Source organism: Chinchilla lanigera, unplaced genomic scaffold (genome assembly GCF_000276665.1).
Source record: "Chinchilla lanigera isolate Chin_1 unplaced genomic scaffold, ChiLan1.0 scaffold00023, whole genome shotgun sequence".
In the NCBI taxonomy this organism is placed as follows: Eukaryota; Metazoa; Chordata; class Mammalia; order Rodentia; family Chinchillidae; genus Chinchilla; species Chinchilla lanigera.
In genome coordinates, this window is record NW_004955424.1 from 23,004,054 (window position 1) to 23,027,797 (window position 23,744).

The window sequence follows — 23,744 nt, forward strand, 5'->3', positions numbered from 1 at the left end:
ACTCCACTTTAATAATAGCCACAGGGTATGTTCAGAAATACGGCAGAATCAAAGGGAGGACATTCCAAAAGCTCTTGTTCCACGCCGATGGCTTCTACCTCTTCCCCTCCTGGGGATTATGAACCACTTTGAGAAACTAATGAAAAATGCGTATGAACGTACATTTCTCCCCAGAAAAATGCGTATCAACAGAAACTTCTTGTATACTATCACAAAGGATTCCCTAAGGATTCCCAATCCCCAAGTCAGGAATTCCTATTTCAAAACCACAGGACATAGTGGAAAGCAAGCTCAGCCCATTTTCACTTAACCGTTACCGTTACGACAGGATAAAGCAAGCATTTCAGTAACACTGCTTAATGGCTGCCTTAAGACAAAGCCATGCTCCTTCTCCACTTTACAAGGCCCTTCCTTGTAAAGGAAGGTAAACCAGGTGCTTCCTAGCTCCAACTGGTTAAGTTCCTAAGGTTTAAACCATCCCCTCTGAAATACACTTTTTCAGTCCCTGAAAAATGAAATTAAAATCTAATACAATATGAAAATGAACATGTCTCTATATATTGAAGAACAGGTTACTGATTTCATAATATATATTTCTAGGTATAGTTTCACACTTGAAAACAGACACGTAGTTACTGCCTCTGGACGATGTAACCTACAACCCCAGGCCACATCTTCTTTTACTTGGGATCGGTACAATGGAGGCCTCCTACTATGGCACTGAAAGTTCTTATTAGGATGGGAAACACTTCATTTCTGAACAAATCCACCATACCACAAGCGGCCAGCCAGCTCCTCAGTTAACTAATGAGTTAGCGCTCGCTGAAGATCAGCATCTCTGAGGAGTCTAATGTTGAAACCTTGACCATATCTTAACAGCACGGTGACTGGACCCTTACTCCAAGGGAAGTGACTGTATTACGGAATAAACTTGTTCTTCCTTGGTAAACTCCACTGGTCACGCCACAGGATCTATTTATGTAATAGGGTTAACATGGACATACTATATAGGGAATTCTTAGAGACTTCCTTCCTAACTCCAGGCTGATTTACATGTGGGGGATATGAAATACAGAAACACATACACAACAAATATATACAATTTAATCAAATTCCCTACCGAAGAATTTTCAACTCAGTCTTCATAGCCATTCACTTTTGTTGAGTGTATTTGCAGACATATCTGAATACAAGAAAAGTTACAGCTGCTGGAAGGGCAGCTGTAACTCGGTCCTGGGATTGCATTCTTGTCTATTGCTGCTATGAAGAAAGTGAATAATGGAGCTGTGTGTGGTGGTGCACACCTATAACCCTGGCACTCTGGAGACTGATGCAGGAGGGTTGCAAGTTTGAGCCCAGTCTGGGCAACATAGTAAAACCCTATTTCAAAATAAAAAATAAAAACCAGCTGGGATATACCTCAGTGCAAAGGCCTTGGGTTCAATCTCCAGTATTAAAAAAAAAATTCAACAGGGTATTTCCCCCTTGCTTTTCTAAGGTTTTTTTCCTTTTCTTTCTTGTTTTCTCTCGTACATGTTCAACACTAGAACTTGCACTTTCCAGACCTATGGGCCAAGGAATAGGAGTAGGAAAGGGAGGATACTGCTCTCTGACAATCTTCAGTCAAGCATTTCAACTCAATGGTAATGGTGTGCATGTGAAGATGGACTGTTAGTTCTCCACTGACTAGGTGGCATCTAATGAGTGCTGTAAAACACAGCCAACTTACTCATTCTCAATATTCGGTGCACCAGTTTGTGTTTATCCTACCAGACCAACTAACTGCTGAGTGAAAGCTGCATTCCCGACTGTGCAACCCACATGCATGGTTTTCACTTTAAATACAACAGTTCAAGCATAGTCTATATTTAAAAAATTAGAGAGACAGTAAAGGTTTTAAAGGTTTCTCTTTGAAAAGATGGTATCTTACAGTACATACAAAAATACTCTGAAAATACATACGACTTCATTTACAAAACACTGAATCAACATATTACAAGAATTACATGGTTATGGATTTTAATAAACTCAGCATGCGCCCATGGAACTTAAAAAATCTTAAGAAATGCACTGAGAACAGCAGTGTAAAAAAGACAACTCATACTGTTAAATAAAAATTACAAAGGTCCTGAGCCAATTAATTAATGGTTGGTAACAATGTCATTCAAAAACGCCTTTAGGTTTTAATAAAATCCACGGCTATTTCTGCATGCCTAGTCTGTGAAGAACCTGTTTGAAGTTGTGGGGTTATGGTCAGGGGTTACCATGCCGAGTTCATTTTACACCTCAAAAATACAAGTTTGCCCATACCTAAAGGTATCTTATTGGTGATGGTGGGATGAGTTATTCCTCAGTAAAAAATACCAGCCAACTAACAAGAATGGCATGAGACGGTAGGGTATGCAATAATTTCACCATTCATATACTGACTTTCAGTATCCTGGTTGTATTTTGATTTTTTAATAAAGATGCATTTCAAAGGCCTCCATAGGAGGCAAAATATAGAGAATTTATGGTGCCCAACTCTTATGGAATCACTGGACTAATCCTCCCTGGTAGTTACACAACATTTGGACAGAAAGGCACAAAAAATTAAAGTTTAAATATTCCATGTGCCAATCCGGAAAAAAATAATTTAAATCAATAGAACTGACAGTACATCTACACAAACGAAAAGAGCAGAAAAGATATCTCACATTCATTTATCTCAGGGTTTACAAAGTGACTTTGATGCTAAAGTAAAGACATAAACATTTGAAAAATTACATGACAATTTTTTTTTGTTTTCAACTTTTTCAACTCTATACAATGATTAATTACAACGTAAGACTCATACACATAGACAAAAAAGTTCAAGACTTGTTCTGTCAGTGTCCAAGTGGCTAAGAACCGGTTCCCATAATAGAGAAATGCAACACTTAAAGTTAAGGCAGTAAAACCTCCCAACGCAGAGCCATAATACTGTAGATGACAATTTGATAGCAGGTGATCCTCAGGAGTGTTATGTAGCAATCTGTGGGCGAATGCTACAGCATTTGCAGATCAGAGTGTGAGAGTTCGGAAACCATTTCAAGGTTGTTAGGCTGATGACTGTAACTTCACCTATTTTATGTGTGACAGCCACTCCTATTCTGAAGAGTGGTGGCATCTATGCCATGGTATGACTGCATGTTCTCTTTAGTGAGGAGGCACTGCTTTTACCGATTAAGGGTGAGTCGAATGGAATTTTTGATGACACGAATGTTGTTTGCTGGAACCGGAGAAGACGAATCTGGTAGCTCTTTACTGGGCAGTCTCTATTAGAAAAACAAACAAGGAGACACGTACGTATATGTCACACAGGCAGAACAACCAAGTCAAAACTCCTACGCTTCCTCCAAATCCCCGAAGCTCCTAAACACTCAAGTGTGAGTGTGAAGAATCCCTTCCAGTGCTGTCTGTTCACTGGGATTTCTTGCTCTGGGGACTTCTTTGCGGGGTCGGAACGGAAACACAGACAGGCCAGGGAAAAGGCTTGAAGTGGCAGGTCACTGCGTGTGTACAGGACAACAGGACTTTGTTGGATCAATTGCCACTTCTAGACTAGCGAACTCCGTCCTCCTTGAAGTCAGACAACAAAATAGGAAGTGCCGGTGACTACACAGGAAACACCTAGGACATGAGGTGAAAAATGAGTGCTAAGGAGAAAAACTTGCTCAGTGTACATACCTCAGCTTCTACGCTACATTCATGGAGAAAACTTTTTTTTTTTGTCTTTTTGAAGCAGGGTCTCGCTCTGCAGTCCAGGCTGGCCTTGAGCTCACTTTGTAGCCCAGGCTGGTCTCAAGCTCACAACGACCCCCCTGCCCCAGCCTCCCGAGTGCTGGGATTACAGGTGTGCGCCACCACGCCTGGCCTGGAGAAAACTTTTAAAACTATGAGATATGTAGTTTTTAGGAAAACTAAGCTTTGTAGCCTAGCTAGGTAACCCTGATGATGGAAAAACTCAGGGACATCTGTGTGCAAATTCTGAGGATGCTAAAGATTATTGTATAAGGAAGGGGAAGTCTAAGAAACTGAGAAGCAAACGAAGATTTCTAAAGTACAGACTTCTGTGTGGTAGAAGTAGTATGATACATTTTCTTTCAAGAAATGACTAACAGTTAATGCTCTTAAAACTATTTCTATTTTTCCATTCGTAAACAAAATAAACAAAACCCCCAAAAAACTACGAAAAAAAAACCCTAGTCATACATAAAAGTAGAGAACAGGGAAACAGAGCAACAGAGACTCACATGTCATAACCAAACCTCAGACATTATGTTTGTCACATTTGTCTGGTTTACCCAGTTAGCTTTTATATGTAAAATATTTAAAAATCCAGACATGTCATTTCCCTCTTGAATTAGCTAATATCCACCTCAAACTGTTTTTTTCCATTATCACACTATACTTAGACACACACACATGCACACAACACCCATACATGTGCTCTCACACACACACACGCATACACGCTTACAAATTCTACAACTAATGGCCAATACATTCCAGGGAATGGCAACTGACTGCAATAAGCAGCACTTTTTTTTAATGGGTGGGGTGAAAATAAGCCATTTTATTTTCTGTAAACTCTTGAGAAGGGCTTTCTCTGATTTACACAATGCTGCTTTTTAAGCACCTATTATCTCACCATGCTTAATAATACTATGGTTTTTAAGCACCTATTAGTTTACTTATTAGTGATTCTTAAAAGAATAAACTCTTAAAAGAATAAATCTTTGGGCCGGGGATATAGCTCAGTGGCACAAGCACCTGCCTGGCAGGCACAAGATCCCGAGTTCCATTCCTGGTACCAAAAAAAAAAGAATAAATCTTTAAATTGAGATTTAAGGATGCCTTAGTTGTTGTTGTTGCTTTTTCCCTTTAAACTGGAGGGATTAAACCCAGGGCCTCACATACGCTAGGCAAGTGTTCTACCACTAAGCTACACTCCCCAGGTGCTCCCTTGAAGACAAGGAAACTAAGGGTGAACACAATCTAAATAAACCATGACATCTTCTTAAACTATCTGCTCTTTTTCAGGCTTCTGAGGTATGTATATTCAAGACTATCTATTTTGCTTGCTATCTCCATCCTTAACCCTAAATAACACTGCTGCTCCTTGAGAACAGGGTCAAACTCTTGCCCTTTTCTAGTGCTGGGTTTTCACCTATGATTTTGCCTATGGATAAGACTATTACCTTTTTGCGTGATGTATCAATAGTTGGAATAGGCATAGATTCTCCTCCAATGGCATCCTAAAAACAGAATAATCACATACAGTAATCACATAAAATTTTTTCTGCTATGTAACACTCATTTCTACTTGAAATATAATATAAGCAAAACCTTACAGATCTAATCTGACTTTCTAATATAGAACTTTTCCTGACACATTGTTAAGTATTCTGTATAAATAAAGAGCAAAATAAAAGCAGTAAGTAGGGAGATAGATCTTTTTCAAATGGGAAGGGTCAAGAGATGGAGGGAGAAGGGAGGGAAAGGAGAGGAAGGGGATGAAAAAGGACACAGATGTGTCATGCATACGGACGAAATCCACAAGAGGCATGCAATCATTATGTAGTACAAATGTACTAATAAAAAAATAAAAACTGAAGGGAAAAAAAAACTATTCTGAAGCACGTTATTAATATATTTACCATTGTTTTTCTTTTTCTGTCTTCAGCAGTGCGGGAGTCCTTAAATGCTGACTCAAGTCGAATAAACTAAAATACCAACATTAAAAAAGAGTTATGTACCTATAAAGACCACACGAACTTACATAAACAGGCTACCATCAAAAACCACCACAAACGAGTTGGTGAGAGAAGAGATTTTAAATTACATTGAATTCAACTACTATCCTTAATTTGTACAGTTTAAGTGATTTTTTTGGTTAAATCAAGTCAGATTCTAAGAAGTCTACATAGCTTTACCACCACCTACTGGAAGCAAAGAGGATCAACATAACACAAAAAACAATTTGGCTACCAACAGTAACTGGTACAAGAGAAATTCAGATCAACTATTCACATTTTTCAGAAATATCAATAATTTGAATTTAGGATGCGCACTTGGTATTATCCCTCTTGGGTTTGAAATATTCTTTTCTTTTCTTTTTTTTTTTTTTTGTTTTTGTTTCTCTTTTTGTTTTTCTCCGGTACCAGGAACTGAACTCACAACCTTGCGCTTGCTAGGCAGGCGCTTTGCCGCTGAGCTAAATCCCCAGCCCCCTGAAATATTCTTTTCAAACAATCAATTCCTAAGAAACTAACATAGCTATGGTAAACTGTGGGTTCTTTGGTATTAAGTTAACCTTAAAAAACAACTACTGAGTCACCAGTGAGGTTGTAACTTTACCTTTTCTATGTCTTTCAACCTTTTAGGTGCCCCATCTATGGATGGGGAATGAGATCTTTTGGGTGTAACATTCTTGGTCATACTGGATATTCCATTTAGATGTGGCTGTCCCGGGGTAGGGTTGTGGGGGTTTGTTATTCTAGGAATGACATTTCGCCCTACAACAGTAGGAATGGTGCACACAGCTGGGGGAGATACAGCTTTTACTGCAGAGTCAACCTCTGAAAAAGAAAAGTGACCATTTAATTTTGTCTCTTCTTTATCTGACAAATGACTTTGATAATTAAATATTTATTAAGTAGAACCATTCATAAAGTGTAGATACATACTTGCACCAATTACTGGAATAGATAGTCCTTGAGCTGGTGGGACACTCTGTGGCTTCTCTGCAATTACAGCCGCGGGCTCGGCACTATTCCTAATAAAGGTATTAAATTATCATCATTAAATGATTTAATTTCTGTACAATGATTCCTCCATGCTCTGAAGTCCATACTATCCCCCCACAGCACTGTCAAGTATTTCTAAATAAGAAACTGACTAGCAGCTCGTCAAGTGAAATCTTTAAACCATTAAAAAGGCATTAGCAAAGATATAGAAAAGTTCACGTATCTTCAAATAAACTGAAGACTGAAAGGATGATTTTAATATGCAGACCTTTCTGTCTCTCCTGCAGGAGGACTTTCAGGCTTAGAAGGTTTGTTTGCAGACACTGGGGAATGAAAAGGCGTTCCGCTGTCTGTGTCTCTGGAGCTGTCCAGACAATTGCTATCCAGAGACGATCTTTTAGACTGAAGTCCGCCTGAACTTCGACTGACATCAGAGAGACTTTGCTGAAATAGAGGGAAGTGGTAGAATTTCAAAAGACAAATGAGAATATGGAGCACTTCAACTTTGAAGTGCATAGAAGCATATTATCATTGAATTGTCTGTATCTTTTCTTTCTTTCAATTTCTGTGAGAGATATAAAAATTCAAACTTGGTCCCATTTGTCTGAGTGGAACCTTACTGGAGAGGTAAGGTTACAAAGTTACCTTTTTCTTCTTTTGAAGAATCTCTGCTGGAAGGTAGTGATGAAGTTGTTTTTTCTTTACATGAGTTGCTTCAATTTTCATTCCCTCCTTCAGCATGTTTATGTTGTTTGCCTGTCTGTACACTGTAACAATATTAATATGTTAAATGGGAAACTTCCTCCTGAACTCAGAGCTGTTTTCTTATTCTAAAGTACATGATTCCCTCCGTATCTCCTCAACCAGGGTGGGAAGGTTATTCAGTGCACATGCCCTGGGTTCAGTCCCCAGTCACTCACACACACACACTCCTCTTACACAAGAAATGTTTCCAAAACACTTTTATCAGTCACAATCCAATTCAAGAACTAGTTTTGCATGTCCATCTTCTAATTCTCTCTTAATCCAATCTCATTAACAAGAGAAATGTACAGGTAAAAACATTTCTAAACATTGTTTTTTGCTATTTTTCCAAAAGACAACCTCTCTTCAAAACTATGTGCTGGAGCCTGAGTCCATTTTTTTTTCCTGAGTCAATTTTTATACTAAGTATCCAGTATGCAATTCAACCTTTCTCTTGTCCATGAAGCTACTTTTACTACTGTAGCCCACGTTAATTACTGAACATCAGACTTCACAAACCACCTGTAAGTACATCCTTATTGTACAGGGAGGGAAATGAAGCTCAATAGCTCTGAACATCTTGCCCGAATCAGAATACATACAAGCCTAGATTTCATGCTTTGTAAGAAAACCAGCTATATTATCACATAATTAATGTATTTGTGAATAGCCAATTGGATTAAAAACCTACTAAAGATAGATATGGAAGGGGCTGGGGATTTAGCTCAGTGGCAAAGTGCCTGCCTGGCAAGCCCAACGTTGTGAGTTCAATTCCTGGTACCGGAAGAAAACCAAAAAAAAAAAAAAAAGATAGCTATGGAAGACTTGTTTTACACAGCAACTATTGTAAATTGTAGTACATTTTTAATTTCTTGAGGTCTAAAGTTTCCACATTTAGAAAAGAGCATTTTCTATATCTATACTAAACAGGGCATCCCAACAGTCTCCTTTTTGAAAAATTTGAGACCAAATTAAAATGGAAAAATTTACATCTATGTTCTCATTCCAGATTGCCTATAAAATAATTACTATGAATTTCAGATTCTCTGGTTCTATTCCCCATAAATGTTTGGCTTTTGTTTTTTGAGACAGGGTCTCCCTATGAAGTTTAGGCTGGCCTTGGACTCAGAGTGATCCTCCTGCCTCAGCTTCCCAAGGGCTGGGATTACAGACATGCACCACCATACCCAGATCCCCAGGAATGTGATTTAGTGATTCTAAGGAATCTGTGTTACCATGATAAATGTGTGGGCTAGCTCAAAAGCATTTAGAAAACTCAGATGAGTCAAAGAATAGTAATAGCACGAATATACACTATTTCACATCAACACAAACCAAATTTATAACCTATATTAAGACACTCCAGAGAGGTGTGGCTGGGGGCTAGATTTGAAAGCTATTCTGGATCCTGAAATATATTCAGCAAGTCCTACCTATTGCTATCTACTTCACATAAAAAAACATTAGAAATTAAGTCATCTTGTGATTATACACCTCAGCTATGCACAAACATCATCATCTACAGAGTTTAGTTATTTTTCTTTCTGTTTTAAAACAGGTAACATATTTATATGGCTCAAAACCTTATAAGGGTTGAACAACAGTCGGTCTCCTCACACGTGTTCCCTAGACAGGCTGTCTTTCAAGTGGAAGCAACAACCTTGTCAGCTTTTTTTTTTTTTTTTTTAAAACTAAGTACTCTTCCAGGAACGTTCTATGCATTTGTAAGCAAATATGCAATTTTTTTTCTTATGTATGCAAATGGTAGCATATTACATGCATTATTCGGCAACCCTTCCAGCTTAATATGGCTTGGAAAGTGCTTCATCATGCCTTTCCTTTTTAAAATACCAGCAGATTTCCACAATACGGATGTACCATTTCATTTAACCAATTGTGAAACTTCAAAAAAAATATAGGCACCAGATCTTAGCAGATAATACTGAGTTACAGTTAGAGCTCAGAGTCACAGTTCTACGATGACAAAGTCTTACCTGTATCAGTAAATGACTGTATATCATATGTCAAGTCTATATTAACACTTTCTGCATTTTCTACTCTCCGAAAAATTATTCCAAGGAACCACATTGATACGTAATTGTTGCTGTAAAGTAAAATTTAAGAATCTGCATTAATTTCTAAAATAATTTTACGGAAGCTATTTGGTAATTAAACGTTAATCTCTATGTCTCTATCTCATAAATAGACTTCAGGGGCTTGGTTAAATGCTTAAAACTGACATCCAAAACTAATAAGTTATCCTGTGTTGTTTTAAAGAGTAAGTGTTCTTGAAAGTGGCTCGCTGAATATAGAGATGCTCGATGAGCAGGAACGCGTGCTGAGTTCCCAAGCACCGTGTCCTTAACCGTAATCCATGGTCACTCACACTCGAACGTGTAAGTGGGGCGGAGTGGGGCACACCTATATTCCCAGCGCCATCAGAGGCTGAGGCAGAGAGATCCCAAGTTTGAGTTCAGCCTGGGCCAATTTAGCAAGACTGTCTCAAAAAATACAAAAGAAGTGGGGCTGCTGCTCAGTGCAAATGCCCTGGGTTTAGCCCCCAGTGACACATACATGCAAAACTATTAATCCTACCCCACTGATGCAACAGATTTGAAACAATGCATATGCCAAAAGACATTATTTAAGAAATATATTATTAAAAAACAATAAACTTACTCTTTATGATGTTCTTTATTTCCTGGGAATGACTGGGGATTCACATGGGCAAGAGTAATAAATTCATTCCGTTCCAAGTTTCCAACAAGTACACGGATTTTAGATTCTACTAATCCAACCCTAAAATAAACAAATTTTTTCTTATGATAATATTAAATTTGCAAATCATATTCAAGTAAACCAAAGAGCACATTAATCAAGAAGCTTTACAAATTCATCTTAATAATGTAGTCCAATATAATAGAGCCTATTTAAAATACCGTTCAGGCATATGACAAATTTTATGAATTTCTGTATGTTCTCTCCCTTTAAAAAAACTTTTTTTTCTTGTTCTTAGAAGGACTGACCTACTTAATGCATTTCTGAATCTAAACTACCCTGCTTTGGTTAAGACTATAAAATAGTCATGATCTGAGCATGACTGCTGGATAATGTTCTTAAACCTGATTCCACTTTCAAATCTATCTAAACATTAAGGTTATAATGTAAACAAAAAAGCTAACACTGGCATATAATTCAGGAAGTAAACATGCTCTGATTCACAAAATGAACAGACCTTACATTTGTTTGTTTATTTACAATGACAAAGTTTATTCCAGAAAGTAAAGAGTGGCTCTGCAGAACGAGTTTCGGCCAAGTAAAGAGAAAAAGAAGATAACAGTAAAATAAAAGTACACGCTGCATCTGGGAAATGCAGCATGGGCTATCGCAAGCAGTTCCGATGGCCTAGACCTTACATTTTTAAAAAATTCCCTAAATTCAAAATTAGGTGTTAGAAAAGGAGTTTCATCAGATTTCTGCAAATTAATTTTCTGACTTACATAAGAAATGTGACTAATGTCCACATCTTAATTTGTGAGTATATGAATTAGAATTACAATATTTAAAAAAATTTTTTTCAAACACGTCAAGGAAACAACCTCATACAATATAATGAACAAGTATGTGTTATGTTTCAATAAAACTTTATAAAACAGAGGTTGGCAGGCTGAATTTGGCATAGGCTGTAGTTTCCTGATCCCTGATATAAACAAATTAAATACTCTTCAGTAAAAGAATTCTTAAGAGTTGTAGAAGTCAGACCCAAGGAAAGCATAACCAGCTCTGGTGACCCAGTAGCTTTCACCTAATGGTGCCAGGAATATGAATGTGCTGCTGGCATGAGGGATTGATTTAAATGCATTAGAAAGAATATACTGCTCCTAGAGCAGAATATATCTCCTACCTCTTGACAGACGCTTAAAATGCTGAAACTTTTCATGCCAGTATTTCCTAAGTTAAAGATATACATATATATATATATGGTATATTTCCATCAAGTTTTGATGGAGAAAACTATGGTAACAAGGATGAAAAATTCAGTAAGAAGCTGGGTATCAGAATCATCCAAACAACATGAAAATTTTGCCTAACTCTTACTCAGAAGCATTAAAAAGCAGTATCTGCAAATATATACTTAAGGTTACTCCTGATTCTGAAACATTAACTTAATCATATTTCTCAATCATTGACGCTTCATGGTCATGTATATCAATCACTGATACAATTTTGCACATCAAGCGAAAGAGTATTTTATAAAAGGTAAAGCATCATATAAATATATTATCTCCACATAGGTAGAGAACTTGCAAAGTCTTACCACTCTAGATGGTTTTCTTCTGTTGATGCACTGGCAGTCAATACTATATAATGTCTAAAGGATTTTAAGCAACAATCAGAAAAAAAAAAAAAGAAACATCAGTTAGTGTCCGCTTTTCCAACATTTACTTGTTTTTCTCCCTCCCAATGAACAAAAGGGCAATAACAGCACACAGTTTATAAAAATTAAAGCTTACTTTGGTTTCCACAAAATTAATTCTAGATCCCATAATTAAAAAAATTATACTTAAACATCACTAATACTATACTGGATTTGAGCTACTAGGGTAAAAGAACTCTAATAGCACTTAGGATTGATTTCTATTAACCTATTCTCTACCTTGGTTAAGAAATCTAAGTAACAGCTATCACCCATCAGATATTCCCCCTCAAAATCTAATGTTCTTACACACTCACATGCACAAAACACAAAATTTGAAATACCTGTACTTTTGAAAGAAATTTGGTGGCTCAAGTAATTTAGACCAATCTGATTTCCCTTGAAGAATTTCATCAGTAACTGCAAGACCTAAATGAGACACATTGACAGAGAAAGACACTCAGGTTGTTTTATTACTCCACTCCCAAACTTCTACCTCCAACAAATTCTTGAGTTACAAAATATAAATATATTCTGTTGTTTCTCAGAACACAAAAACAAAGTTCAGCCAGATCAGACTGGATTGGCTCAATTTCTGGCTTTAATATTAACATATACTTGGAAAAATTTGAAAGAATTTTTAGGGAGAATAAATTATACATTTCCAACTGCCAAACCATAGCTGCAACAGGGAATAAAAATGTCAATCAAAACCATGCAGGAATATGTAAAGGAGAAAGGGGGTCAACGTGTTTACCTTGTTTAAATTCTTCTACCATTACTGTTCGAGTGGATGTGGACACATTATATGTAGAATTCTGCTGTGGGTAGGCTGGGGTGATTATGGGCATGAGGTGATACCTATCTGATGGATTTACCTGTGAAACAAGAAGTAGAATAATTGGTCTATTCTCTTATTTTAGCTGTCTTCACTTCATTTCCCCAAAAGTCTGAAGAATATGAAATATAAATTTAATACTAAATTTCCTTAGTTCTTTTTTGTGTTTGTTTTTGGAGACAGGATATCCCTATGCAGTTCAAGCTGGTCTTTTTTTTTTCTGGCTTTTTGAGCCAGGGTCTCACTATGCAGCTCAGGCTGGCTTTAAACTCACTTTGCAGCCCAGGCTGGTCTCGAACTCACAATGATCCTCCTGCCTCAGCCTCCTGAGTGCTGGGATTACAGGCGTGCAACACCACACTCAGCTATAATCTCCTTAATTCTAAGAAGTACATTTCCCTTCCCTAACATTTCTTTCTAAAGTCAGACATGTCTGACAGTCAAAGTCAAAGAAAACTGCAATGTATTTTTTCTCAGAAATGCTGTGCATGTGATGGTGCGTCTTATAAAGAACGGCCTTTTGCAATCATAGAAACACAGTATCATGACTGCAGTACACATTATTTGGTCCAATTATTCTCGTACCTTGTCTGCACCCACTCAATGGATAACTCCCCTTGGTTACTCAGAGGAATGAGCCTTCACTCGAAAAGCAAATGAAAATGCATGGTGTGTCCTGGACCCATCAGTCTAAACTGCACAGCAGTCTATTTTTATACACTCTGTACCTTACTATTAGTAACTGCTTATGAGACAGTTTTTCACCATAGATTATGGCACTCTGGTTGATATACCTACTTATTTAGTCTTACATGGGCCATTTTTAATGATGTAATATTTAGATCCCTGTTAGTGATCCAAATCATCTGCACTAAAAAATTCAGTGAAGGGAAGGAAAGGATTGTAGCTACAAGAAGGAAAATGAGGAGGAATAAGGGGGAATAACTGTAATTTGGAGAAATGTTCTCTCCCTAATGAAATTCCATGGTAAATCACATACCCGGGGGTCCCAGACAGGCAAATTCAAATTGCTTTCTTCTGGTTGTTTCAACAGCACAGGATTTGGCCACTCCCTAATGTAAACAAGGCACATTAACTCACAGAGGATATCACTTCAGATACCACACAAAACATTAAAATCATAATACTGTTCCAACCTTTACACAGCAGATGTTTTGGATATTTGCTAATTTAAAAAAAAGGAAAAGAAAAAAAGGAATAAAATATATAAGAAAAGATTATTTTGCAACAGTGTTCTCTGAAAGAACAAGTAGTACTTCTCTTATTAGTTGTAACTAATTTACTTATTTGCTTTTTTTGAGACAGGGTTTCACTATGTAGTTCAGGCAGGTCCTGAACTCAAGCCGAGCTGGCCTTGAACTCATGGAGATCCTCCTGCCTCAGCCTCCCAAGTGCTGGGATTATACACATGTGCCAATATGCCTGTTTAGCTGTAACTAATTTAGACTGAAACTTCTCTTTCCTTCTCATCTGCTTTCCTGGATTTAATTTTGATAATTTAGTAACTTTTTGTACTGAAAGTAGTGACAAATCAAAAATCAATGTGTTAGCTATGATTATCATCTCTAGCTTATAGATGAGAAGAGACTAAACCATCTCTTCACAGGTTGTAATGTGCAGAGCAAAATCTATTGTAATCTCTTTCCCAAGCTAAAGGAGACTCCCTGTAAGAAAGTGGCATACTGTTTAGTCATAAAAAAGAGAAATGAAATGCAGTAATTTGTGACAGTATGGAGAGAACTGGAGGTCATTATGTTAGGCAAAATAAGCAGGCAAAGAAAGACAAACACTGCATAACCTCACACCTATGTGGACTGTAGGAGCACAGCTCTTACAGAGAGTACAATATTAACACCAGAGGCTAGGAAGTAAACCAAAGCGAAGGAAGGATGAGGAAATGTTGGTCTATTGGTACTCAGTCAGTCTGAGAGAGAAATATGTTCCAGTGTTCTACTGCACAGTTAAGGTGACTAAAGGGAATGCTAGTTGTACTGCATAGTCATAAAAGGTAAAAAGAAAGTATTTAGTTTATCTTCATCACAAAAAAGAAAAATATTTGAGGGGACACATATGCTTATCTTGATGTGAATACTATATATAAAAACACCACATCATGGTACCCTGTAAATATATCCAATACTTAGGTATCAAAGAAAAGCAAAGAAAGAAATAAAATGCTATCTGGATGTGCTAATACTGCCTTGAATTTGCTAAGTTTTTAAAACTTAAAGAATATATTAAAAAAAAGAGCAGAGGCTGGGCATGGTGGCATGTGCCTGTAATCCCAGCCCTAGGGAGGGTGAGGCAGGAGGATCATTTTGAGTTCGAGACCAGCATGGGCTACAAACTGAGCTCAAGACCAGCCTGAACTGCATAGCACGACCCTGTCTCAAAAAAACAAAACAAAACAAAAAAAAGAAAGACGAACAAGAGAAAGTCTGTGCATAGCTCTTAAACTTGCAAGTAAATTTACTTATAGGCAGAAATGAGTAAATAGTCAAAGTACATACACTTACCACTTGGAAAAAACTAAAAAAAACTTATGAACTAGTGTAGAAGCTGCTGCATTTGGATATAGTTGGCAAGTTCTTGCAACTAGCATTGCCCAGGAGACACCACCAAGAAATCCCAGCATGTTGGAATAAATACCACGTCCTGGAAAATTAATATGTTTATTAGTTATTGTTAGGATATAATACAATCCTTGCCATTCAACAGGATAACTTCATTCTTAAGAGTGTTTCTTAGAGTTTTTCCCTTAGAAACACAATATTAAAATTGATAAGCAGACATTCATGCTAAGCCCACAGCCAATTAGATCACTCATTCACATTTACTCAGAGCTTCTTCTAGTCCTACAAGCTCCACTCATGTAAGTGCTGTGCACCTTTTCACTGTTTAAATATCTTTAGATACACAGATGCTAATGTGCTACAACTGCAGTATTCAGTGCAGTAACATGCTGTATAGCTTTGTGGCCTAGGTTGTATCATTCAGATTTATAGAAGTGTGTTCTATGATGTTTACACCCTCAAACTACAGACATTCCTCATTTAATGGCAGAGTCATGATCCTGAGGCTAGGTCCTAAATGAGGAATTGTATATGTGCAGTACAATTTTGAGAACAAAGAAATAGTCAAAAGAAATTCCAATTTGACTTTGCTTTTATCTGCATAACCCTTACATGCAGTACTGTAATGTATAACAGAACAAAAGTACAGTACTATATTGTACACTACAACTGGCAAAAAATTACAGTACTGTAAAACAAGGTGTGTTGTACAAAACAAAGGACACCAAGGCTCTATAAACAACATGCACACAACTGCACAAAAGAAGATGGGCCATGAATCTGAGCAGTAGGTTGTAAGTCTGAATAGTCACTAAACAGATGATATGTTAAAACGAGGATTATCTGTATTTAATGATTCTATCAGCACTGTTAAGGAATGTATAAGTGAGGTTACAAATAATATAGTGTCCTGTGTCAGGTGGAGAGTAGGCAAAAGGCCTTTTATGACATATTTAATTTAAAGCTTTATCACAGTAAAAGACACATTGCCAGTAATTGCCCTCAAAGTACTCTTCTCCTTGTTTTTGGTCTTGCTGTACAGTCCAGGAGGCCTTGAACTTACTAGGTAGCCCAGGCTGGCCTCAAACTCATGGCAATCTCCCTGCCTCAGCCTCCTGAGTGTTGAGATTAACAGGCATGCCCCACCACGCCTGGCTTCCTCCAGCTTTCAATATATTCGTCCTATCATTTCTAGCAGTGTATCTTCTACAATAATAAGTTTAAACACTAACTATAGTTTTGATCACCTCTTGTACATATAGAAGTGTGTGCATCTATGCATATGGCTGAAACTTGAGATGGAAAATCTGGCCGTTTTTTAGCTTTCATCCAAGGAAGGAGAGTCACAAACAGAACACATAACTATTATACCTGAAAAATAAACTACCCCAAAGTTTACTGGACTCAATCCCTGGTGGTATAAATAGGCTTAGAGTTTTCACATGTGCTTTTATAACCAGTAACAAAATTGGAATTTTATAATGTAAACATAAGACTTGGATACTTACGTTTTGCCCATAACTTCACTGCTCTTAGGGTGAGTCTAAAAGTTTCTTTATTTGGCACTAAATGCAAAATTTCATCAGTAACTCTACATCCTGAAAAAGACAAAACATTAATTTTTCACTACGCAAAACTCAATTCAAATATTTTCCTAAGCTCCAGCTTCTCAAATGCTACAAATATGAAAGACACCAATATATCAAGGTTTATTTTCTCTATGTATTTGAAATTTAGCACATGTATTTGAGAAAGCGCTTTGCTTTTGATGAATTGAGAGGTACATGGTAATCAAATCTAATATTACAATACAGATGGGTCTGAGTGTTTTTGTAGTTTTCTTCCACATCAACTTTGTTAACTGAATGCCTATACGGTGTAAAACTTAATTGCTTTAATACAGATCATTTTACACACCCTGATTTACTGTTACATTCTGGAAATACAGCAAAATACAATGTGAAATTAAACAAAAGACACTATAAACAAGTCATTCTCAAAGTTGGTTATGGGCTTTGAAAATCTGTTTAAATCTATTTTTAAATAATAATAAAAATCTATGTTAAAAATGCCAAGGCTCTGTTTGCCTTCTTTACTGAGTTAACATTTGCAATGATCCAATGGTGCACAATCACGGATGGATAAAACTGCTGTCACTTTAGCAGGGAATCAAGGGAACAGCAACACAATATACTGGTGTACAATATATCCTCACCACCACACACAGTTAAAGGAAAGCATGTGAGTGATCAGTTATAAACCTGTTTTTGTCAAGGAATACCAGTTTTAATTTAAAGTATGGCTAACAGAGAAACTACAGTTATTCAAGGCCGGAGGTTCAGGAGATATTCCAAAAGTGAACTTCTTACTTTAAAGGGAAAAAAGGTGATAAAATGCATCCTTAAGGATACATGAAATATAAGCTCTCAAGAGAAGTTAGAATGTTGGGTAACTCGCACCTGCTACTAGAAGCTTTCAAATACTTAAGACTTTACAAACAAAATTGGTGGTGACATTAATGAATACGATTTTGTAATATAATGTATGTTAACATTTGAAAAATACACATAACTCTGTGAACCAGTATTTTCCAAATGACCAAAGCATGACAGTATGACATCATCCATGGGTAAAAAGACACAGTCAAAAGAGAAGACAGACCAATGGATAATAATATAACAGCGCAAAATTTCATAGATTCCATGTTCCAATTAACATTTAAGAAACTATCACTTTTATCAGCGATAAAAAAGGAATAAATACAGACATGGATGAACTTCAGGCACACTATACAAGCTAAGTGAAATAAGTCTGATACAAAAGACTACTGCATGTAAGATTCCACTTATGTGAAATATTTAGAAAAGACAAATCTACACAAGGGAATTGCCGGTTGTGTGAGATTGGGGACTGGCAGGGAAAATGACTGCAAATGGGTGTGAGGCATCTGTGAGGGTGATGAAATGTTCTCAAATTGGATTACAGTGTATAATTCTGTGAATACACTACAGACAAGTGAATTTATACCTAGAAAAGGGTAATTATATCTCAAAAAAGCTGATAAACTATAAATGATCACGTTTTGGTGTAGTATCAAAGAAGAATAACCTCAATTGTCTGAAAAGGCTTTTAAAACACTTTCCCTTTATCAAGTAGGTATCTGTAAGAGGACAGATTTTCTTCTTATATTTTAATGAAAATAAAGCACTGTATTACCTGTTTGACTATAAAATAATTTAGCTGTCTTTTAAGTCAAATGTTGAAGAGACTTGCAAAACTGTTACAAAAATAAGTCATTCTTTACACAAAAAACTTTCTATTAAATTTATAATTGGTTTATTATTGCTACTGGTATTTCTAAATGAGCTAATACATAAATCTTAAAATTTTGTTTATTTCTAATATGGTAAATACTGACTGATATAACCCACACAAACAAAAGCACTTTGCAGTTTTGTTTTGTCTTCTGGTGGTGCCATGTGTTGAACCCAGGACCTTATGCATGTTAGGCAAGTGCTCTACCATGCAGCTACATCCCAGCCCTCACTCTGCAGTTCAATAAACCTTGGAGTAAGGTTTTAAAGAGGTGCTGACATCAGTTAAGTTTGTGAACCACAATTCTAAAAATAAACCACCTTTCATGTAAATTTGTGGCTTTTAGGTTGCTTAAATAAAGTCTTATTATCTGTACAAGAAACTTACAACTTTTTTTAGTGCTAGGGATTGAACCTAGGGTCTCTCACATTTTAAACATGTGTTCTACTACTGTGACCTCCATCCCAGCCAACATCATTTTTAATGAGTTAATCTAATACCCAAAAAAGCCCATTAATAGCTGTGCAAAAAGAACCGCACACATATCTAAGATTTCTTCTTTAGAAGCTTACCATTTAAACTGCGAATACATCTTATATCAAGGCTTCTCAGGCGAGAGTCGTCTCTTAGATCTAAATTATCTGATATGGTTTGTATTGCCAGTCTTGCAAAGACTAGATCAATCTTTGAAGAGGCAAAAAAAAAAAAAAAAAAAAAAAAAAAAGAGAAACATTACTTTTTCTTTCTAGTCCATTTTTCCTCATTCCACCTCAAAAAAAGAGTTCTAATTATTAGTTTGGGAAGTTCTACCAATATTTCAAAAGGCCTATGTAGGCAGTCTTATGGAAAAAGTACTGTGAAGTTTTAAGATAGTGAAAATTTCTATTTAAGGAAAACTTTTTTTTTTTTTTTTTTTAACCAGGAAGGTGGTGCTGTGCCACTAAGGTACCTCCCTGGCCCAAGGAAAACACTGACTTTAGCATATGGAAAGAACATCAAAAAAAAAAAAAAAAAAAAAGGTGATCATCACGTGCTGTAAACATGTACTAATAAAAAGACCAGTGAATTAAATTTAAAAAGGATAAAAAAAAAAAAAAAAAAAAAGAAAAATCAAATTGTGAAAGTAAAAGAAACTGCTCAAAAAGGAAAGCACAACTGGGATGGGGGAAAAGGAGAAAAGACAGAAAAACAAAAGGAAAAAAAAATATAAAATATGTATACACAAGATAGCTAAGATAATTATACTATTAATTTCTATTGTTTATTGAAAGGAACAGTTAACGCCTAATTGTTTCATCAATTTTGCATGTCTGGTATTCTGAACAACTACTTTGAAGATAGCAATATGCAATATAACAGCCACTGTTAATTTCCTATCATCTTGTTTTGAAATTCTATATCGTTTTTACTAGTTTTTTTAAAATTCTCTTTAAAATTAAAAAAAAAGAAAACAAAACTATGAATTCCTAGATAAAAATGGATGGTCCAACACACATTTACTATTACCCCTTCTAAAAATCCAACTAAAATACCAGGAAAATTTTGTTTTATGTTTTTCATTTTAAAGGCATGACCTATTAGAAGATAACAGCAAAGGCTATGAAAGCTGAAATGCAAGTGGTAACAGTCCCAGTAGACCCAATAAAGCAGATATAAAATGTTGTATTCAGGAGATAAGGACAGGCAGCTACAAATACACCAATAAAAAGAATACTTAAAAAATTAAAAAGTACTCTTAGAAATTAAAAACATGGCGGCAGAATGAAAAATAACAGTTTTAAAGATCGAAAGTATCAAAGAGCAGAACAAAAATATAAAGATGTGCTCAATTAAGTAGGAAAAAGATGTAAAAGAATGCTGTGCTGGAGGCCCAACCTTAAAATGTTAGGAGTTTGGGGCTGGGGATTTAGCTCAGCAGCACAGCGCCTGCCTGGCAAGCGCAAGGTCATGAGTTCGATTCCCGGTACCAGAAAAAAAAAAAAAAAAAAAAAAAGAAAATCTACAATGTTAGGAGTTCAACAGAAAATAAGGAAAGGAGGTCCAACAGAACAATAAAAGTTCTAAGCACTGGAAGACAAAGTTTCCAGATTCAAAGAGGACCACTATGTGCCAAGCACCCTGGCTGAAAACACATTGTGTTATCAAGCACTTTAAAATATGAAAAAAAAAAGGTTACAATTCCCAAGAGATAAAAACTGATCATATACAAAGAAAGAGAAATCAAGATGTCATAACAATTCTCAATACTCCACAGAAGCTAGAAGACCATGCAGAAAGGCCTTCAAAAGTGTTCTCACCTGGAACATTACTCAGCCAAATTATCAATTTAGTGTAAGAACAGAAGACATTTTTAAACATACAAGGTATAAAAGAAGAAGTGCTCTTTTTTAGGCTAGTGGATGAGCTCCACTAAATAAAGAAAATTTTAGAAGAAAGCAAAATTCAAAGATGACAGGAGAGGAAGATGCCAGGACAGCTGCACACCAGTCATGAGAAACAATGAGCTTAGACTGGAACAGGTGAGAAGCATTCATTTGACTTTTCTTTAAAATGCTAACACCTGATAAATCTAAATTTGTTAAAAGAGTCAGAGCCAGTTAACTAGGGAAGACTGGATTTAAATTAGTCCTACATATAAAAAAAAAACCAAACACAACCCAAAATAATGATTAACGCTCAAGAAAAAAGAGTATTGGCAGGCAAGGAATAATATCTACTATACTCGGTACTCAGTGGAATTCTATCTATAAGATAATAATGTGAGGAAAGAATATTGTTCCAAACAAAATTATAATAATACCACTATTTTAGGAGGTTATGGTAATGAGAAAGATGTATATAAAAAACATGGGTGTAGGAATGGAGACTGGTTCATTCTCCATGACGAGCAACAGAAATAGGAAAGAGGTGGTGAGGAGAAATTTAAACTGACTCCTTAATACAGGTGCCTGTGTTTAAGTTTAATTTAAAAACGAAACATAAACCTTAAGGGTTAAAAGGTTTAAATACAAAGTCAAGAAGATATTAAATACTTACCTCAATGCCATCAAATTCAAATTTTATAACAGGTACAAAAGCATCTTCGACAGCCTACAAAAGAGAAAAACAATTATAACACACAGAATAATCCTTTCTCTACCTTTATTAACTGCCAGTGAATATCTTTGCTCTCAATTTATATTTTAACTCAGTAGAGAAAGTGAAAACATTCTTGGTCTTACATTCAGGTTAAGCACTTCTCTTTTGTGATCTGTTATTTAAAATACATAAAATGGCCAGGCATGGTGGTGCATGCCTGTAATCCCAGCACTTGGGAGGCTGAGGCAGGAGGATCATTGCAAATTCGAGACCAGCCTGGGCTACAAAGTGAGCTCAAGGCCAGCCTGAACTGCACAGAAAGACCCTGTCTCAAAAAGCCGAAATAAAATACAATACATAAAATGCACACAGCAATAGTTATCTAAATTATTATCCTACTAAAAATATTTTGTCAGACATTGGAAGGCATAAATGCTGTCATTAGGGCATTTAGTATTTCCTGGGTCTAAACTGAAAATTGAGTATTTAGGAAGAGCACTAGTGTTAGAAGTTTAGAAATAATAGGAGCTTATGACTTTAAGAAAATTGTATCTGAGGACTAAGGTCAGTATAAATTATTGGTACTGAAATTTTATTTGCTGAATGAATGGCTAGATGTCCACATACAGTTACTAACACAATAGCATCTATAATTTGATATGTATCAACCATTTATCAGATGTTAAATGGTTTATATAAATTATTTCATTAAAAAACCTTATAAAGCCAGGTGTGGTGGTGCACACCTGTAATCCCAGCATTCATGGAGGGTGAGGCAGGAAGATCGCTATGAGTTCAAGGCCAGCCTAGGCTACAAAGTGAGTTCAAAGCCAGCCTGAATTGCATAGTGAAACTCTGTCTCAAAAAGACAAAAAAAAAACCCAAAAAACAAAAAACACAACAACTTTATATAAAAATCACCAACACATTTCTAGTATATGGATAAGAAAATCAGTTCAGAGAGAACAGATAACTTGACCAAAAATTAGAAGCTAAAACTCTAAGATTCTAGATGCAAACCCACCTCTGTATAACTATAAAGCCCATGTTCTTAATCTTTATGCGTTATTTTAATAAAATACAGCAACTTCCTAGGAGGTAATTTAATAATCATAAGACTTAGCTTTTAACAGCACATTACTAAGTTCAAATTTAAATGCCAAAAAATACTTACTCTTAAGTTTCTAATGCCATCTTGGTGTTTCAATTTTTCAAAGAAAGACTGAAAGAAGTCAGATCTCTCTACATGTCGAGGAGCTACACAAAGTGCATCAATGTCAGCTCCTGCAAATCAAAGTATTTCTTATTAAGAAGGGTATATTATATATCATTTTTATTAAAGCTATATAAACATGCATAACAAAGTGTGGAAAATGAATACAACAAAATGTTAACAGTGATTAACATAACTACTATATAGTAGTGAGATAATGTAAATTTCGTTCTTTTGTATTTTCTGTGAAGGACAGAATACGTGTTTGTTGAAAAGTTCTTATCACTAGGTCATAACAGAAAAGCAGTTACCCTTGGTGTGTACTCCAAGCCTGTATGATCCAAATGTGAAAATTTTACCACCAACAGTAGCCACAACGGAAGGAGGAAGATTCTAAAATAAAATTAAGCAAAACAATCTTTTAAGTTGTTTAGCATAAAAGGTACCAAATGCGTACTGCCTTTTACTAAGAAAATTATGTATGTACAGTACATTTATATACCCTGGTATGATTACTTATAAAGGTACTTGAGAGCTCTTTTGGCTGTCCTGAATAGAATAAAGAACAGTCCCAGAGGAAAGATGAAACATTTATGTACACTACACAGGCCTACACTCTATCAAAAGAAAAACACTTTTTATCACCTGACTCTACTTGACCCCTCCAAATCCGTCTTTGGTTTCATCACTTTCAACAGCCACCCAGGAATGCTTTAACCAAACTAATGAGCTTTCAGCTCTTTACAATACGATAATCTTGGCCAATCCTACTTCC

General features: G+C 36.1%; 1 protein-coding gene across 4 annotated transcripts in view; it reads right to left on the reverse strand.

The window, feature by feature from the left end:
- Positions 1–1,888: 1,888 nt before the first annotated feature.
- The window catches only part of Papolg (poly(A) polymerase gamma), a 28,419-nt gene continuing 6,563 nt past the window's right edge, over positions 1,889–23,744 (reverse strand). For 3 of the 4 annotated variants that reach the window (XM_005385755.2, XM_005385754.2, XM_005385756.2), the window contains exons 4-22: positions 23,281–23,362; positions 22,931–23,040; positions 21,715–21,768; positions 19,251–19,362; positions 16,872–16,961; positions 15,307–15,445; positions 13,770–13,842; positions 12,689–12,809; positions 12,276–12,360; positions 11,833–11,886; positions 10,194–10,313; positions 9,509–9,618; positions 7,416–7,537; positions 7,039–7,214; positions 6,711–6,799; positions 6,382–6,602; positions 5,682–5,747; positions 5,223–5,279; positions 1,889–3,296 (exon numbers count right to left, since the gene is read on the reverse strand). In XM_005385755.2, the coding sequence (XP_005385812.1) occupies positions 3,198–3,296; positions 5,223–5,279; positions 5,682–5,747; positions 6,382–6,602; positions 6,711–6,799; positions 7,039–7,214; positions 7,416–7,537; positions 9,509–9,618; positions 10,194–10,313; positions 11,833–11,886; positions 12,276–12,360; positions 12,689–12,809; positions 13,770–13,842; positions 15,307–15,445; positions 16,872–16,961; positions 19,251–19,362; positions 21,715–21,768; positions 22,931–23,040; positions 23,281–23,362 (1,980 nt within the window). In that variant the 3' untranslated portion in view covers positions 1,889–3,197. The other variant, XM_013514739.1, reaches the window with a different exon arrangement.